Source organism: Tupaia chinensis, unplaced genomic scaffold, assembly GCF_000334495.1.
Source record: "Tupaia chinensis unplaced genomic scaffold, TupChi_1.0 Scaffold148210_1, whole genome shotgun sequence".
Classification (NCBI taxonomy): Eukaryota; Metazoa; Chordata; class Mammalia; order Scandentia; family Tupaiidae; genus Tupaia; species Tupaia belangeri.
The window spans coordinates 1,720,436-1,738,751 of NW_006208060.1; the positions used below are offsets into that span (position 1 = coordinate 1,720,436).

Below are 18,316 nucleotides of genomic sequence, written 5' to 3' on the forward strand. Positions count from 1 at the left end.
CGCCCCTGGTGCGCGGGGGCGCCTGCCACGACGGGGAGGGCCCACGACGGGGCAGCCTCAGCCTCGGCCCCAGGCCTGGATCCAGCCAGGTCCTTCTAGCACGGCGGAGGGGCGCTTGTTCTGTCTGCCGGCAAAGGGAAGTGGGGAGCAGCTGCCTGCAGGGTCCAGGGTGTCCACCTTCCCCTCTGGCAGGGCTGGGTATGGGCCCTGTCCTGGGCACCTGTAGGGGTGCCCGGGGCACGTGGAGTGACCTCTGTCCCTGACGGCTGGAGCAGACGTGAACAGGCCATGGCGGCCTGGCTGCCAGGTTCTGACCTTTCCTGGGGCTTGGGCACGTGGGCGAAGACTCCGGCTGCCCCTGGTTGTTTAAAATGTGGCCCTCATGGCTGTGCTCCCGTGGGTGTCCCCACACTCACCACACGCCTCCTCCTCAGCTCGGAGAACTCGACCAGCAGTGCCGACGCCTCCAGCAACAAGTTCGTGTTTGGCCAGAACATGAGCGAGCGGGTTCTGGTGAGCGGCCGCAGTGGGACCCGGGGCATGGCTATGAGGGTAGGAGGGGTCGGCTGCGAGCCAGGGAAGGAGACTGCTCCAGCACAGCTGGGGACAGGGCTGTCCATCAGGACCACTCACGCGCCCTCCTCCCTCATGCCTCTGACCCCTGCAGAGCCCCCCAAAGTTAAACGAGGTCAGCTCAGAGGCCAGCAGGGAGAACGCGACTGCCGAGTCCGGGTCTGAGTCCTCGTCCCAGGAGGCCACCCCCGAGAAAGGTATGTACAGCCTGCTGCCAGTGGGGAGGGGATGCAGGACATGGTGGGGGCAGGGGGTGACGGGGACACTTTCTCCAAGTCCCCCCCGGGATGGAGGCACCAACCTTTCCCAGTGATGACCTGCGACCCTGCTGCTGAGTCGTCTAAAGCCAGGCTGGCAGCAGGGCTCTGAGTCTGAGCAGGACAGTTTCACCTGGCAGACCGGTCAGGCCTGGGTCAGCACTGCAGGAGAGGGTGGTCCAGAGCCATTGCCCCGTTGCTTCGTGCTCCCAGGCAGCAGGCCAGGAAGGGCTCTCAGCATCCTCTCAGGAACCCCTTGCTGTCCCCTGCTGCACAGGGAGGTCGGCACTCCAGAGGCGGGGGCAGCTCATAGGTGGCCTCCCTACGGAGTCTGAAGTCCAGGGGTGTCCTGTCCAGGGCCCACTGCAGATGCCAGGTCTGGCCTGCTGGGGGCAACTGGCATCCTTGAGGCCAGAGCCAACCCCCTCTGTCTCCTGGGAGGGTGTCCTCTCCCTAATCGACGGCATAGTCAACCTTGTTCACCCAATAACATCACAGAGTCCCTGGTTGAGTCAGCCGCCGCCTACACCAAGGCAACTGCACGGAAGTGTTTGCTGGAGAAAGTGGAGGTCATCACCGGGGAGGAGGCGGAGAGCAATGTGTTACAGGTGAGAACCGGGCCGCGGGCGAGGGCCGGGCTGTGGGCGAGGGCCAGGCTGCGGGCGAGGGCCGCCTGTGGGCAAGGGCTGGGCTGTGGGTGAGGGCCAACTGCGGAAGAGGGCCAGGCTGCGGGCGAGGGCCGCCTGTGGGCGAGGGCTGGGCTGCACAAAGCCGGTCAGAGCACCTTTCCTTACTACCCAGAGTGAGCAGCTGTCGGTTCTGTCTCAGCACGAAGAAATCCATTGCATCCAGAGCTCCGCCTACCACCCTGCCCCTGTCCCCAGCTCCGTCCCCTCCTGAGGCTGCACTTGGGGCAGGGTGTTGGTGACATCAGCCACCTGGTCTCCCTCCCTTTGGCCTACACGAGTGTCTGTGCACAGTCCCTGCAGAGCGTTGGGGACGCATTGCTTTCTGACCTCCTCATTCTGAGACCTGCAGACCTTCCCCTGGAGGCTACCCACCAGCTGTCGTGTGATCTTCAATTAGTTTTTTCTTTTTAATTGCCAAAGGGCATTTGCGTGCACCAGATTGGAGGGAAGTGTAATGCAGTGGGCACGGTCACACCCACCGTCCCTCCTCCACCTCCATCCTGTCTGGGTTCGGGACACTCGCACGTGCCTGGTGTCTCTCAGGCCACAGGGGTGGGGTCCGGTGCCCGTGACTGCTAGGCCACAGGGCCAGCCCTGTGTCTTTCCTTTGAGATGTCATGCACATGTACTATATAATTCACTCTTTTTTTCCTCCTTGTTTTTCTTTTTTTTTTTTTTTTATGAATTTTTGCCATAGGGTGCATGTGCCCGCAGGAGAAAGACACAGAGAGAGGGACAGTGAAAAATCACCCCCCCAGAGAGAACGTCCACACCACGGTTCCTTCTCCAGGCTCTTTGGATTTTGGACGTGCACACACGTGCACCTGGCATCTCACAAGCTGCTACTTGCAGGACTTGAACCGCAGTCAGCCATGGGGATGGTGGGCCCAGCACCTTCACCACCACACCACTGCTGGCCCTAATCCACTCTGAAATCACTGTTGTTTTCACACACTCATCACATTCCAACGATTACCACAGTCTGACATGAAACCGTACTGCCCTTAAGAGAGACCTGTCCCCTGAACGGTCGCTCCCAGCTCCTGGCACCCTCGAGTCCACTTCCTGTCCCCATGGATTTGCCTGTTGTCAATATTGCGTAGAATTGGAACCACACACTGTGGGGCCTTCTGTGGCTAATGTCTCTCGTGAGCAGAGTATTCACAGTACATCCACATTGTGGCCGGAGCCGGAGCCCCGTCCCTGTTAATGGCCACGTACTATTCCATTGTAAGGGCGTACCGCAGTTGCATCACCCTTTCACCAGCCAGTACTTGCCGGCTCTTGTGAATGATGCCGCTACGAACAGGCCTGTACAGTCTCCGCGTGACCCTCGTTTCTCCCGAGTAGATGCCTAGCAGTGAGCACTGAACCACCTGGAGCCCCGTGTCTAGCTGACCCCTTGAGGGAGTGGCCAGGCTTTGCACCTTAGTGGCCACACCCCTGTACATGCCCACCAGCAGTGCTCCCCACACTCGATACCACCTTTCTGTTGAGTGGTGGCCCCCCGGGGGTGTGAAGTGGTATGTCATCGTGTTTGCTTGTTTGTTTTTGAGAGGTTTTTGCTATAGGGCGTGTGCGCTCGCCAGAAAGACAGAGGCAGAAAGTGAGAAGTCACCCCCCAGGGTGGGATGGCCACACCACAATCCCTTCTCCATTCTCCTCTCAGGATCTTGGGCACGCATGCACACACGCCCGGCGGGCCCAGGATTCGAACCGCGGTTGACTACATGGGAGTCCAGCAACATAGCCATTACACGGACTGCTGGTCCCAATTGTGGTTTTGATTTTTCCTTGTTTTAAGAATTATTTATTTTAACTTGACCAGCGTGTGAAGGTGGGGAGAGTGACAAAGCAAGCCAGCCGTCCAGGGCTTGGACCGCAGTCGGCCGTGTGGGAGTCCAGCACCTTAACCACCACGCCAGCTGCTGGCCCCAGATTGGTGCTTTCTCAGTGATATGTCCCATTTAATAACCCTTTTAAAATAGAAAACAGGACAGAGAGCTGGCCGGGGGTCACGTGGCTGCAGCCATAGCCCGCCCACCCTGGTAGTCCTTGCAGGCTAGTGGAGACCCTTGGGGGTCCCAGCCCACACCACCGGCCATCGGGTGTGTTCCAGATCCAGTGTAAGCTGTTTGTCTTCGACAAGACCTCGCAGTCGTGGGTGGAGAGAGGCCGGGGGCTGCTTAGACTCAACGACATGGCTGCGACCGACGACGGGACGTTACAGTCCCGACTAGGTGAGGTGTGGCGGGTCCCTGTGGGGCCGCTGAGGGTGGTGGGGCATTCAGAGTGCTCAGAGGCGGGGCCAGCAGATGGTGTAGTGGTTACAGCGCTGGATTTTCACTTGCCTGACCACAGTTCAAGTCTCGGACCTGGTGGCTTAAAAATCATGCTGGGACACACGCGCATGTGGCCAAGATCCTGGGAGGAGAAGGGACGATTTCTCACTGTCACTCTCTGGCAAGTGCATGTGCCCGATGGCAAAAACTCTTAAAAAAAAAAAAAAAAAGAAAAGAAAAGGAAAGCCACCGGGTGGGCCAGAGAAGGTCCCCATGGGCAGCCCCGCCCCGCAGCAGCCTGAGGCTGCCAGGCTCCACCTGCCAGCCCCTCCCTGGCCCTTTCTGAAAGCCAACAGAAGCGTTTACAACTGGTAGCTGTCCTTCCTGCCAGTAAAACCAGGGCACCTTCCAGGAGAAAGGGAAAGGAAGCTCAGAGCTCCCCTCTAGTTAATCCCTGCCAGGAGGAGCCTCTGCTAAGACACCTTGGGACCCACTCCTCTTGCTTCGTGACCTTTTTTTTTTTTTTTTAAGAATTATTGATCGGGAACCAGCAGTTAGCGTAATGGCTATGTCGCTGGACTCCCACATAGTCGACCGCAGTTCGTGTCCCGGACCCGGTGGCTTAAAACGCACACCGGGCGCGTGTGCATGCATGCCCAAGATCCCGAGAGGAAAATGGAGGAGAAGGGATTGCGGTGTGACCATCCCCCTGGGGGGTGATTTCTCGCTTTCTGTCTCTATGTCTCTCTCTGTCTGGCGAGCGCACGCGCCCTACAGTGAAAATCTCTCCCAAAAAAAAAAAAAAAAAAAATTATTAATCTAATTCATTACATTTTTTTTTTTTTTTTTTTTTTTTTTAAATTTGGTCAGAGAAAGACAAAGGGAAAGGCAAGCCACCAGGTCTGGGACTTGAACCGCAGTCGGTCATGTGGGAATCTGGTGCCTTTAACCACTATCATGATCCTTTTTTAAAGAAATGGGGCAATTTTGTATCCTTTTCTCACTTACTCTGTGAGCGTGTCCCTGTGTCATTCAGTTTTCCTCTGTTTTTAATTGCCAGAAGGTACATGCACTCCCCCAGAGAGAGAGGAGGAGGAGGGAGCATGCTCCGCAGTGGGGTGTGGCCGCACCAGACCCCTGTTCCAGCTCTCCTTCCCTTCAGGGCCCTGGGAACGCGGGTACACGTCTCCGCTGTGTTCGTCAGGGCTGGGCCCGGGGTTTGAACCACACGGTCAGCCACGTGGAAGCCAGCTCCTTTAACCACTAGGGCACGGGGCTCCCTTACATGCTCCTTTAAAACATGGTTATTTATGAAAAAGTTCCACGTTGATACTCCGTTGGTGGTTGATAGCAGACATTCCTGATTGTTTTCTTTACTGCTGTAGCTCGCGCTACTCGGGCCGTCGTCCGCAAAACTCGTTCCCCTTACAGTGGGCGTGCGTGTGCACACGCGCTCGAAACACGCAGATTCTTCTTTATTTTGCTCTTTGTGTTTCGGTTTAGGCTGGGTGTGCTCACTGGAGAGACAGAGAGAGGGAAAGTAAGAAACCTCCCCCGAGGGGCGAGGGCCACGCCGCAGCCCCTTCTCCGTTCCCAGGACTTTGGGCATGTGCACACACGCACCGCCATGTCTTTTAAGCTGCCAGGTCCCCGGCTCAAACCATGCAGTCGGCCGTGTGGGATCCGCCTGCCATAGCGTGCATGCCGCCCACTGACCCTGTCTGTTTCCTTTGACCTTCCAAATCAGAAGGTATTCCAGCCTTCACAGAGACGTGGGCTCTGGCCCCGCAGAAGCTCACGTTGCCCCGCAGAAGCTCTGTCTTCGCGCACCTCAGCTGGAAATAGCCCTGAGGTCGGCGATGTGCTTTTCGTTTGCCTCATAGCGCTCTCTAACCGTGTGTAAGCAGTGGGCATGGTGTAAGCCCAGCTCCCACCCAGCCGTTGGTCGTGGCCGATCTGTGGTGGCTGCTCCCACCCAGGCTCCTGTGCCTTCCTGCCCCCAGCCCCTCTGAGCTGAGTCCTTGGTGGGGCTGAGGAGCCTCGAACCCTCTCAGCCAGTACTAGTGGAGAGAGGACCCAGCAGCTGGACGGGGGTGCCTGGTGGGCGCATACCCTGCGGAAGGGCAAGGCCTGTCCCATGTCCCCCCACTCCTACTGCCCTGACAGGAGCCCTGAGCAGCTTTTATCCCGGGGCTCCCTACGAGGACGGGGGGCAGCTGGCCCGCGGAGACCCCGTGTGCTTCCCCCTGATGGTCCCAGGGCTGCGTTGGGAGTGGGAGCGGGCCGTGTCTGAGGGCCTTGTTGGTTGCAGTGATGCGGACGCAGGGAAGCCTGAGGCTCATCCTCAACACCAAGCTGTGGGCCCAGATGCAGATCGACAAGGCCAGCGAGAAGAGCATCCGCATCACGGCCACGGACGCCGAGGACCAGGGTGTGAAGGTCTTCCTGATCTCGGTGAGCCTGACCCTGGGGACGGGAGGGCGAGCCGCGTCCGAGCCTGTGTCCCCCACCATGCGGGTTCCCTCGCGCTGGGCACAGGGCTAGCCCAGGGACACACCCTGCAGTGTCGCCCTGGCTCAGCTCCTAGTGGAGCGGGGCTGCACAGCCACCACGCAGGGCTGGGGCAGGGTAATAGCAGGCCTGTCCTGAAAGCCAGCGGGCGCGGCTGGAGGGGGCGAGGCAGGGGTGGCATTGCCCAGGACCCAGCCCACCCTGAGACCCTCAGGGCCCTGCAGGCAGTGACACAGGCCCGGGTGCTGCTGGGAGCCCAGCCCACGGGCGAGCCTGGGGCGGAGGGAATGCCATCCACCAGCAGCCAGGATAGTGGGGCATGGGGGGGTAGGCCTCGCTCATGGCCTGTGACACGGATCAGAGTCCTGCTGCGGCCCTGGCTCCTCCCCAGTCCCACCGCTGGGAACATGGGTCCTGGGGCCTCTCCCGACGCGGAGGAACAGCTAGGGAGTGGAGGGCATGGCGCCACACTCGCACAGATGCCGTGTGCCGCAGCCTCTGTCCTGTCAGGCGTGCGGGATGACCTCTGGGCCCGGGCCGTGGGCCAGCCCTGACTGCCCCACTGCGTGGTCCTCTCAGCCACCAGGGGACGGTGGTGTCCCTTCACACAGAGGTGGCCGGCCCGGAGCTCGTGGCTGCCCCCCCGAGCCTGCTCTGGCTGCCTCATGGCTTCACGGCCCCGCCCCCGCAGGCCTGCTCCCAGGACACGGGCCAGCTGTATGCGGCCTTGCACCACCGCATCCTGGCCCTGCGCAGCCGCGTGGAGCAGGAGCAGGAGCCCCAGACACCTGCCCCCGAGCCCGGGGCCGCCCCGTCCAACGAGGATGACAGTGATGACGACGTCCTGGCGCCCGGAGCCAGCGGAGCCGGTGAGCCCGGGCTCCCTGCCGCGGGGCGAGGGGCTGGCTTCGTAGACCCTGCTCCCACGCACTGTTGTTGACGGAGCCTCTCCGGAGGGGGCCCTGACGTCTGCCACTGTTCACACAGGCACCGGCGAGGAAGGGGACGGGCAGACGACCGGGAGCACATAGCGGCTGGAGCCGCACGCACGCACGAGGCTGCTGCTCTGTCATCCGCCTGCGCGCCCGCCGCTCCCCGCAGGCAGCGTGGAGGGCGGTGGGAGCCGCACACCGTCTGGCTGGCCGCAGTCTGGATCCGCACGTCCTGTTCAGAGCAGACTTGGGACCTGCCCGAATGTGGTTTGGGACGCGAGACCTCATCATATTGATGAGCAGAACAAAGCATTTCCGCCCTCCTTGAATTGAAATGGCACATTAAGACTTGTCACGGCTTCTCACTGGGGCTGGGAGACCCGTTTCCTCGCCGTGCGTGTTGCCCCGTGGGGAGCAGCGCCCCGCTCGCCCAGGCCCGCCGCTCACAGAAGTGTTACATGGGGCCTCAGGACGATCGCTCCGCTTCCCACGTTCTGGTCCGGGTTCATACCTTACAGATCTACGTTTCATTTTCAAAGGCTCTGGTTCTGGCTGCTTAGAGCCGAGGCACTCGTGCACGGGACAGGCACTCCTCCAGCGAGGTCCCTGCTTCCCCTCGGGGCCAGTGGCTGTCCCCACCCATTCATATTTTACGGATCTATGGTTTATTTTCAAAGGCTCTGGTTCTGGCTGCTTAGAGCTGAAGCGCTCGTGCGCGGGACAGGCACTCCTCCAGCGAGGTCCCTACTTCCCCTTGGGGCCAGTGGCTACCCCCACCCCATCCATCAGGCTGCACCGTGGGTCCTGAGCCACTGGGCCCCACCTGGCTCGGCCTGCAGAGTGCCCACGTGGAGGTCACTGGACCTAGGCGGTCCCTCAGCCCCCACCACCCTCGTCCTCCATGCCACACGGCTCCCTACCACCAGGTGCCCAGCGCACACCTGCTTCCTGCTGCCCCGCCCCATGTCACCGCCCCCAGGAGGGTCTCAGACCAGGGCTCCAGGAGGCAAAGCAGGACCCTGGCCTGGCAGTGGGGTGGGGGCCAGCCTGCAGGTGCACCCGCCATCTGGGGAGGCCACAGAGGAGGTCCCCATGCACAGGGCCTCTGGTGGCTTCAGAGGATGCCTCCCAGCCTCACCCCACACCCTGGGTCAGGTGGGCCTCCCCCCTCAGCCCCAGAGCAGCCTGAGCCGGGAAGACGGGCCCTCCCAAGTGAGGCCGCTGCTCTGCGTCCAGCCTCAGCTGATTGGGGACAAGTCAGACCAGACGATGCCCATGTGTTTTGGAACATTTATGTAAGATTGTCATATGAAATGTATTTGGGAACTACATTAAAACTTTTAACTAAAACCTGGCCTCCTGCATGCCTGGGGGCTCAGAAAGCCCAGGCCTGGCCAGAAGCGGCTCCGCCTCCCAGGACAAGGGCCCCCAGCACCCCCAGGCCCTGCCTCATGCTCCCGACCTGGGCAGGCATCCAAACTGCCCTCCCAGGAAGGCCTTCATGCTCAGCCACAATCAGCCTCTGCTTCCTTCCCGACTGGGGTCAGCTCGGTGTGAGCCTGGGAGGCCTTCTCCCCCAGGGCCCTGGTCCACTTCCACCTGGTCCAGCCGGTTCTACGGCCTCCGTCCTGCTGGGAGCCCAGGAGAGGCGGTCTGGGTGCGGGGTGGGGGTCCTAGTGGGGCTCCCGGCACAGGCGCTCCGTCACAGGTGCCAGGCGCTGCTCATCATGGCCACGAACTCCTCGTCCGTGTCCACGGAGGCACTCACGCCGCTGTAGTAGTCCTGGAACTCTGCCCGGGTGACCTGTGGGCGGACGGCCGTGAGGGGGCTATGCCGGGGCTGCACCGGGGACACGGGCACTGCAGGCCACCCACCTGCCCGTCCTTCTCGGAGGAGTCGAAGTTGTCCAGGAAGCGGCGGAGCGCCTCGTCCTCGGTCCACTCCCCGCTGCGTACCTTGGGGTGGGCGCGGGCGCTGTACACCCCACGGAGGTCGTCCACAGTCACCACGCCGTCCCCGCTGCGGTCCAGCTTGGAGAACGCAGCTGCAATGACCGCCTCCCGGGCCTGGGACATGGGGGGCTGGGAGAGGGGAGACCGTGACGGGGCGGAAGGTGGCAGGGGTCCTGAGCACCCTTAGACAAGTCCCCATCTCCCACCTCCCGTCTCAGCGTCCTCGGACACCCCAGCCCCGGAGGACTTGACCACCAGGGGTCTTCACCCGCAGCGCCCGCAGGAACTCCTCCAGGTCCAGCGTCCCGCTGCCGTCACGATCCCAGCGGCTACACACGGCCTCGGCCTCCGCCTCGTTCAGCGCCAGCCCCAGCTTGCCCAGGCCCTGCCGGAGCTCCCCGGCATCCAGGGACCGGCTCCCATCCTGGTCCAAGCGGCGAAAAAACCTGCGGCAGTGGATTCGGTTGGACGGTGTCACCAGGACGGGTGGAGGAGGTGCGAGGGGACAGCTCACCTGGCCAGACCCTGGATGCCCGAGGCCCCTCGGGACAGGCACTGAGCCCGGAGCTTCTCCATGGTGGCGTCCGCAGCGTCCATGTACGGCCGGGTGGGGAGGTCGGTGGGCTCCTGCTGGCTGGGCTCTGGGCTGGTGCTGCAAGACCGCCCTCACCTGCCTCAACGGCGGTCCTTGTGTCCTGTCTGGCGAGCCGGGGCGGCTGTTGTGCCTGTGAGGCTGTTGCTAAGGGACAGTGGCTCAGGAGACTGGGAGGGGCCCCGGCTGTAACTCCTGCAGTGCCAGGCGGGGCCGACTTGCAGGCTTCTGTGTCCCTGGGGCTACTGCCCACCTGCTTACTCAGCCAGGCCTGGGACCCGACGCGCAGGGAGGAGGGGCAGGAGTGTTCGAGATAGAGGCGAGATCATGGCGGGGGGGGGGCACTCACGCTTCGTCTTGGCAGTGCCAGCAGGTGGCGTGGAGGTTCGGGCACTGGACTCCCACAAAGCCAGCTACAGTTCGAGTCCCAGACCCGGTGGCTGGGAAATGACACTGGGCGTGTGTGTGCGCGTGCAAAACCCGGAAAGGAGACGAGAGGGGACTGCGGTGTGGCCATCCCCCGGGTGCGTTTTCTCACTTCCCCTCTTTCTCTCTCCGGTGAGCACGCCCATGCCCTGTGGCTGTGGGGGGACCGGGGCCTGGGGCCCTGAGACCCCTGACCCCATCCAGTTCAGTCTCAGGCAGTTCAGGGTGAGCGAGCCAGAGCTGTGTCTGGTGGCCTCGTCCTAGGAAGTCTACTGTCGGTCGGTTTTCAGTCCTCACACGGCGCTTGGCAGGCTCATGACAAGCTGGTGGGCCAGGCACCTTCCGGAACCACATGGAGAAGCAGCCCCCGCCCCAGCTGTGATCCCGGAAGAACCGACGTCACCACCAGAGAGCCGTCTGTTGAGGCCTCGGACACCACTCCCAGCAGGGACGGTGGGGTTTTCCAGGACCTCGTTCTGGAGCTGCTGGGGGAGCTGCCCTCCACACGGACGTGGGGATCCTCAACCCAGCCTTATCTTTTTACTTAAAAAAATACGTATTTTTTATTTGGCTTTATTTATTTTAATTTGACCAGAGAGGGACAGAGTGAGAGGGTGAGAGAGAAAGAGGAAAACTGAGAAATCAAGCGGCCAGGTCCAGGACTCGAACCACAGTCAGCCATGTGGGAGTCCAGCACCTTAACCACCACGCCACCTGCCGGCCCCAACCTGACCTTTTCTTTTCATTTTAATAATTATTTTATTTATTCATTATTTTAATTTGACTGGGGTTGGGGGAGTGAGAAAGCAATCCACCAGGTCCAGGACTCGAACCATGGTCAGCCACGTGGGAATGTCCAGCACCTTAACCACCACGCCACCTCCCAGCCCCACCTGGCTTTAACTTGTGGGACGTTGCTCTTACAGTCAGAAACCCCAGCACCGGGGCGGAGGCCACAGCTGGTGCAGAGACATTTGCCCGTAGACATTCTAAGGCTCGCTGCAGTCCTAAGCCCTCCGAGCAGGCAGAGGAATACTCCGTTGGCTCGGTTTTCTATCAGTGTTCCAAGCATCAAGAGTTTGTTTCTTGTTTTTTAGATATTTTGGCCTTAGGGTGTGTGTGCTTGCCAGATTGGTGGTGGTGGTGGGGGTGAAATCAGCCCTGGGGGAATGGCCACACCACAATCCATTTTCCTCCAGAGATTTGGGGCATGCACGCACATGTGCCCGGCATCATTTTCTTCTTAGTGAGAAGCCACCCTGGGGGGGGATGGCCATGCCACAATCCCTTCTCTTCCATTCTCCTCTTGGGATCTTGGGCATGCACGCACCTGGAGTGAATTTAAGCCGCTGGGTCTGGATTCAAACCAGGGTCGACTATGTGGGAGTCCAGTGACATAACCGTTACGCCATCTGCTGGTCCCACCACGATTTTCGAGCCGCTGGGTCTGGGACTTGAACCACTGTTGGCCGTGTGGGAGTCCAGTGACATAACTGCTACACCACCTGCCGGCCTTTCATTTGTTTTTTAATTGCTGGGGGTGGGGGATACGAGATCACCAGAGAGGGAGAAAGCACCCTCAGTGGGACGTTCGGCTATGACCCCTCCTCATCCATTTTCCGTACCGCTGGGATTCGGAACACACACGCACACACCCACTGTGGGGTTTTTTGGTTTTGCTTTTGTTTTTTTAAGAGAGATTTTTGCTGTAGGACACTTGTGCTCACTGGAGAAACAGCAAGAAAATGACCCCGTGGGTGATGGCCGCCCCGCGATCTCTTTGTTCTCCTCGAGATCTTGGCCACACATGCCCAGCATGTTTTATTTCTTTTTTTAAAGAATTATTTTATTGGGACCAGCAGTTAGCGTAATGGCTATGTGGCTGGACTCCCACGTAGTCGACCGCGGTTCGTGTCCCGGACCCGGTGGCTTAAACTCACGCCGGGCGCGTGTGCGTGTGTGCCCAACATCCCGAGAGGAGAATGGAGGAGAAGGGATTGCGGCGTGGCCATCCCCCCGGGGGGTGATTTCTCGCTTTCTATCTCTCTGTCTCTGTCTGTCTGGCGAGCGCATGCACCCTATAGCAAAAAACCTCTCCAAAAAAAAAAAAAAGAATTACTTTATTTAACTTTCTTTTCATTTTCATTTGATCATAGAGAGACAGAGTGTGTGTGTGAGAGATAGAGAGAGGGAAAGTGAGAAAGCAAGCCACCAGGTCCAGGACTCAGCTGCAGTTGGCCATATGGGAGTTCAGCGGCCTTGACCACCACACCACCTGCTGGCCCCAGTGCCCGGTGTGTTTTAAGCCACGGGGTCCAGGACTTGAACCCCGGTTGACTAGGTAGGAGTCCTGCGGTGTAACCACTATGCCATCGGCTGGTCCCCCCCAATGAGTTTTGTAAGCTACCAGGGCCAGGATTTGAATTGCAGTCAGCCATGGGAATCTGCCTTTCTTAACAACTAGGACACAGTAAAAGAATTTCTGGGGTCCATAGGTGCCATAGTGGTGAAGGTGCTGGACTCCCATGTGGTCAGCCGCTGTTCAAATCCCAGACCTGGCAGCTTGAAACTCAGGCTGGGCGCATGTGCGTGCCCCGGGTCCCGGGAGGAGGATGGAGTGGCTGCAGTGAGGCCGGCCCTCCTGGGTGTGCGGGGTTGACTTCTCACTCTGTCTCTGTTTCTGGCGAGCACGTGTGCCTTATGACAAACATTTCTCTCTCGAGAAGAGAAGGTAGGGATTCCGACAATATTGGAAGTGGCCCTGGCCCTCCGGCCTGGAGGCTGCTTCCCGTCTGAGCCCCCCTGTCTGCAGCTGTAAATGGGGCGACGCCAGCACCCACAGGCGGCCGCGGTGGGCCAGGTACACACTCCCCAAGGCAGATTCTTGGGACCCTGGGCCGCCCAGGACCGCCCCTCCCCACTCCAGGAAGAAAGGAGGACGGTCCCGGCCAAGAAGGCGTCTGGTTTATTCCTGAGCACGGACAGGCCCCTGCCTGCCTTCCCTTCTACAAACAGCGGGGCTTTATTCAGCCAGGAGCGAGAATGGGGCCGTTGTTAACTGCACTGAGGGGTCGCTGTGGGTGCCGCCAGGGTGGGCCATTGTCCTGAGGGCAGGGCGGGGGTGGCCACTGACCTTTCTGGGCTGAGGCGGGCCCTGCCCCGGGGCAGTTGCTGTGACAAGTCCCTGAGAGAGCTGCCCGTGGGGGCAGGGCAAGGCACTGTGATTCCCTCCTGCCCCTGGTTGGTAGAAGGCAGAGCACCCTGAATGCCTGGGGCCAGGGAGGGCAGCAGAGTCTCTGGGGACCTACAAGGGAGACAGTGGAGGCCAACACGCGGTGTGGTGGTTCAGGTGCTTGACTACCGTGTGGCCAACCGCGGTTCGAGCCCGAGACCGGGCGGCTTGAAAATCACACCAGGTGCGTGTGCGTGCGTGCCCAAGATCCCGAGAGGGGAATGGAGGAGAAGGGACTGCGGCATGGCCATCCCCCCTGGGGGGTGATTTCTCGCTTTCTGTCTCCATCTCTGACTCTCTCCGGTGAGTGCACGCGCCCTATGGCAAAAACCTTTAAAAAACAAAAAAAAAAGACAACTGCTTGTAAAAACCTTGAAAAAACAAAAAAAAAAGACAACTGCTTGTTACAAGGAAGGGGGACTCGGCAGGTGTGCCGGGGAGCCCCCAGACCATTCAAGGCCCGCCCGGGCTCCTGGAATATCCAGCCCTGGTGGACAGAGAACAAGGCAGACAGAAACCCCCGTCCTCACTGACAGTGAGATGTCGACAGAAAACAGCAGGGTAATGGCACCAGCCGGCCTGAGGGAGGCAGCGGTGGGAAGAGGAATGGCGTCAGATACAGTGGTCAGGGAAGGCTTCTCTGAGGAGGTGCCACTGGGGCAGCCTCCGGAGTGACGAAGACGCAACCAGGCGGAACCCTGGGGGGAAAGCATCTTGGACAGAGGGAACAGCCGGTGCAAAGGCCCTGAGGCAGGACCATCGGGCAGCGGTCAGCAGTTGGCCAGCATCTCGGCGCGTCTCCACTGTCTGCCCTCCCTTCTGCATCAGAGACCGCACACAGGACGGCGTGGGGGAAATAAATCTAAGGTGAAAAACGTGTCTACGGAAGAGCAGCGCAAGATGCAGACCAGCAGGAGGCTCTGCACTGCCAATCCCGGTCTAGGAGAAATTCTCTTGGGGCTTTCCTTCTAGCCCCGGTGCCAGAAGAAGAGAATGGGCAAGGGGGAAGGGGGCCAAGAAACGCAGATAACGTGGAACGGCTACCGTCCGCCTCCACTGGACAGAAGGGCTCAGAGGTTCGGGGCGGCGGGGGCTGCCTGGCTGGGGAGGGAGCCCTGGCCTCAGATCAGGCAGGCATGGCCCAGTCTGAAGCGAGAACTCCAGAATTTTGTGTAAGCATTGCCCAGTTTCCAACAAGAGTGATTGGTTCTAATTTTAAAAGAAAACCTGGGCTAAACATCTCGTTTATGCATTTAGCCCAAGGACCCGATTGAAACTTGGACCCTTTCGCCTGCTCTGATGTTGACCGGGATTAGGGCTCTACCTTGGGGCACCTTCCAGGACACCCCAAAGACACCCACAGCAGCGGAGGTCCATTTAAAGGGGCCTTGTCTGTCTGTCCATGCTGGAACCCGCACGCCGGGGCTCAGGGCTCACACTGTGGTCCCAAACACCGCAGGCTGGAGGGGGTCCGTGTCCTCCTCGTTCCCGGTGCTGTTGGCAAGGGGCGGACCAGGCCCACCAGGGAGTGGGTGGCCAGGGTCACCAGCTTGCAGGGGCCCCAGGCGCTCCGCCTCGGCCAGCGTGGCCAACAGTCCGGCCAGGGGTGGCCGGCAGCGACAGATGTCCTGGAGCAGCGTGGCGCGGGGCTGCAGCCTCTGCACAAGCTCGTCCTTCTCGTGCACGGTGGCCTGCAGGCTGCGGACGGTGGCCTCGGAGGTCAGCAGCTGCTCCCGGAGGGCGGCAATCTCGCTGGGGGGAGACGAGAGCGGTTACGGTCCGGGTTCTGCTTCTCCCTGCTCCTGACCGTCCCCGCGCTGGCCTCAAGGCCACCCCAGATGTCGTGTGTCTCCCCGGAATTCCTATATTAAAGCGCTGACTCCCAGTGGGGTGGCACCTTTGGGAGGGGAGTGCAGTTGGGCGAGGTCCTGAGGGTGGGACCCCAGGATGGGATTAGTGCACTTAGAAGAAGAGACAGGGGGGTCAGCAAGTGGTGTAGTGGGTAAAGCGCTGGACACTCACATGGTCAGCCACAGTTCAAGTCCCGGACCTGGCAGCTTGCTTTCTCAGTTTCCCTCTCTCAGTCTCTCTGGTGAGCACACATGCCCTATAGCAAACTTAATAAAGATGAATAAAATAAGTAATTTTTTTTTTTGGAGAGGTTTTTGCTATAGGGCGCATGCGCTCACCAGAAAGACAGAGAGAGACAGAGAGACAGAAAGTGAGAAATCAGCCCCCCAGGGAGGATGGCCATGCCGAAATCCCTTCTCCTCCATTCTCCTCTCGGGATCTTGGGCACGCACGCACACGCGCCCGGTGTGAGTTTAAGCCACCGGGTCCGGGACTTGAACCGCGGTTGACTACATGGGAGTCCAGCAACATAGCCATTACGCTAACTGCTGGTCCCATAAATATTTTTTTAGAAAAGAAGAGGCACAAGGCCAGCCCTATATCCTGGTGGTTAATTGCCAGATCTCACATGGCCTACTACAGTTCGAATCCCACCGCTGGCAGCTTAAAAGACAGACGTGTGTGCGTACTCCAGATGGGATGGTGAAACGGAAGAAAAGGGATGTCAGCGAGACCGTCCCCGCGAGGGGCGCCTTCCTTCTCCCTCTTTCTCTGTCTCTCTCTGGGAAGCATGCATGCCCCTGGCTTTTTTTTTTTTAAAGAATTTTTTATTTTACTTTTTTTTATTAGTCTTTAACTTGCCATAGCCATCAGAGAAAGAGAGAGGGAAAGTGAGAAAGCGAGCCACCAGGTCTGGGTCAGCCATGTGGGAGTCCTAACTACCATGCCACCTGCTGGCCGACCTCCTGGTAATTTTGGTTTTTTGCCTTTGGGTTCATGCGCTCACTGGAGAGTGAGAGACAATGAGAAAGTGAGAAGTCACCCCCGGGGGATGGCCAGGCTGCCAGTCCTCCTTCCGCTGGATCTTGGGCACACGTGCATACAAGCCCCATGTGAGTTTCAAACCACCGGATTGGGGACTCGAACCGAGGTCGGCCATGTGGGAGTCCAGTGACTCCCACAAGTGCTATGCCATCTCCCCAAGTGTGGGGAACCTTTTTTTTTTTTAAAAAAAAGAGATTTTTGTTATAGACAGAAAGAAGGAATGGCCACACCACAATCGCCTCTCCTCCACTCTCCTCTCACAGTCTTGGGCACGCACGCACAAGTGCCCAGCTTGAGTTTTAAGCTGCCGGATCTGGGACTTGAACCACAGCCTACTACATAGGAGCCTAGGACGAAATCATCACACCATCCGCTGGTCCCAAGGCCCCAAGGTTTTAAATGACACCAGAGAGAGCGCTCTCTTCTCTCTCTCTGTGCCAGGAAAGGACCCAACGGAAGGCACCAGTGGCAAGCCAGAGCACAGCAGCTGCTGCGTGCTGCTGTCGGACTTCAGCCTCCGTTTAAGCCAGCCCGCTCCACAGTCTCATGGAAGCCCAAGCCAAGGCAGCCCTCCTTGTGCCCCTCACTCTTCCCAGCAGATCCTGCTGCCCCTTTTTCTCCCATGAACTTTTTCAACATTATTATTATTTTTCATTTAACTTTATTTATTTATTTATTTTAATTTGACAGAGAGGGACAGAGTGAGAGAGAGGGAAAGTAAAAAAGCAAGCCACCAGTTCTGGGACTCGAACCATGGGTGCCCATGGGGGAGTATAACACTCTTAACCACCTCGCCACCTGCTGGCCCTGTCCTGTGAATTGTTTTGATCTATTTTTATTTAGAGGTTTTTGCCTTAGGGCAGGTGCGCTCACCTGAGAGAGAGAGACAGTGAGAAGGAAAGTAAGAAATCACCCCCCCACCACCACCCAAAGGGGGATGTCCACACTACAATCCTTTTTCCTCCATCCTGTGCTTGGTGTGATTTTCAAGCCTCCAGGTCTGGGACTCAAACCAAAGTCAGGCATGTGGGAGTCCAGCACCTTAACACCGTAACCCCTGCTGGCCCCAGGATGGCTTTTCTGTATTTTTAATTTGCTATAGAGTATGTGTCCTCACCAGAGAGACAGCGAGAAAACGAGAGAGAGAGGGAGGGAACTTGAGAAGTCACCCCCGGGAGGAGGGCCACTCTGCAGCCCTCCTCCATTCTCTTCCTGGGATCCTGGTCATACGCATGTGCCCGGCATGAGTTTCAAGCCACCAGGTCTGGGACTCGAACCGTGGTCAGCCGTGTGGGAGTCCCAGCAGCATAACCACTAGGCCATCTGTGGGCCCCACCCGTGAGTTCTTCATTGGTGCTCCCCTTGGGCCCCCTCAGAGCCCTGAGCACCCCCGCTGTCACCGCCCAGAAATGTGCGTCTCCCTGCTGGACCCTGAACTCGCCGGGGCAGGGCTGTGCAGGCGTCTCCTATGTACCCTGGTACCCTGTGCAGTCCTGGCACATAGTAGGTGCTCAGTGAGCATGAACGAGTGAGTCCAGTGGCTTTGAACTCATTGTTTCCCACCTGGGCCCTGGTGTCGTCCCTTTCAATCCTGCACTGCCAGAGAGACTCTAAAAACACTGATTCAGGGACCAGTAGATGGCATAGTGGTTACATGGCTGGACTCCCACAGAGTCAACTGCGGTTCAAGTCCCGGACCCAGTGGCTTAAAACTCACTCTGGGTGCGTGTGTGTGCCCAAGATCCCGATAGGAGAATGGAGAAGGGGTTGAAGCATGGCCACCCCCCTGGGGGTGATTTTCTTACTCTCTGTCTCCCTCTATCTAGAAAAAAAAAAAGCCGGCAGGCGACCTGGTGGTTAAGGCCACTGGACTCCCACATGGCCAACCATGGTTCGAGTCTGGGATGTGGCAGCTTGCTTTCTCACTTGCCCTCTTTCTTACTTTTTTCCTCCCTGGTCAAATTAAAAATAAAA

General features: G+C 59.1%; 3 protein-coding genes across 8 annotated transcripts in view; 1 reads left to right on the forward strand and 2 right to left on the reverse strand.

Moving 5' to 3' along the window:
- RANBP3 (RAN binding protein 3) overlaps positions 1 to 7,595 on the forward strand; it is a 55,023-nt gene extending 47,428 nt beyond the window's left edge. For 4 of the 5 annotated variants that reach the window (XM_014584929.2, XM_014584930.2, XM_014584927.2 and 1 more), the window contains 7 exons: positions 435 to 513; positions 668 to 770; positions 1,329 to 1,438; positions 3,639 to 3,759; positions 6,113 to 6,255; positions 6,892 to 7,181; positions 7,300 to 7,595. In XM_014584929.2, the coding sequence (XP_014440415.1) occupies positions 435 to 513; positions 668 to 770; positions 1,329 to 1,438; positions 3,639 to 3,759; positions 6,113 to 6,255; positions 6,892 to 7,140 (805 nt within the window). In that variant the 3' untranslated portion in view covers positions 7,141 to 7,181; positions 7,300 to 7,595. The remainder of the gene's footprint in view (positions 1 to 434; positions 514 to 667; positions 771 to 1,328; positions 1,439 to 3,638; positions 3,760 to 6,112; positions 6,256 to 6,891; positions 7,182 to 7,299) is intronic. The other variant, XM_006170259.3, reaches the window with a different exon arrangement.
- A 466-nt stretch (positions 7,596 to 8,061) lies between these two features.
- On the reverse strand, positions 8,062 to 10,109 carry CAPS (calcyphosine). Of its 2 annotated transcripts, none has more exons than XM_006170261.3 (4): positions 9,712 to 10,109; positions 9,466 to 9,643; positions 9,201 to 9,326; positions 8,062 to 9,048 (listed from the first exon to the last, which is right to left on the reverse strand). In XM_006170261.3, the coding sequence occupies exons 1-4, from the start codon at positions 9,792 to 9,794 to the stop codon at positions 8,947 to 8,949; spliced, it is 489 nt and encodes a 162-aa protein (XP_006170323.1). In that variant the 5' UTR covers positions 9,795 to 10,109; the 3' UTR covers positions 8,062 to 8,946. The 2 variants fall into 2 exon arrangements, with proteins under 2 accessions (XP_006170323.1, XP_006170322.1); XM_006170260.3 differs by having other exon boundaries at positions 9,120 to 9,326; positions 9,712 to 10,102.
- A 3,610-nt stretch (positions 10,110 to 13,719) lies between these two features.
- The window catches only part of VMAC (vimentin type intermediate filament associated coiled-coil protein), an 8,716-nt gene continuing 4,119 nt past the window's right edge, over positions 13,720 to 18,316 (reverse strand). The window contains exons 2-3 of the mRNA XM_006170262.3: positions 13,819 to 15,199; positions 13,720 to 13,778 (exon numbers count right to left, since the gene is read on the reverse strand). Coding sequence (XP_006170324.1) covers positions 14,881 to 15,199 — 319 coding nt within the window. The 3' untranslated portion in view covers positions 13,720 to 13,778; positions 13,819 to 14,880. The remainder of the gene's footprint in view (positions 13,779 to 13,818; positions 15,200 to 18,316) is intronic.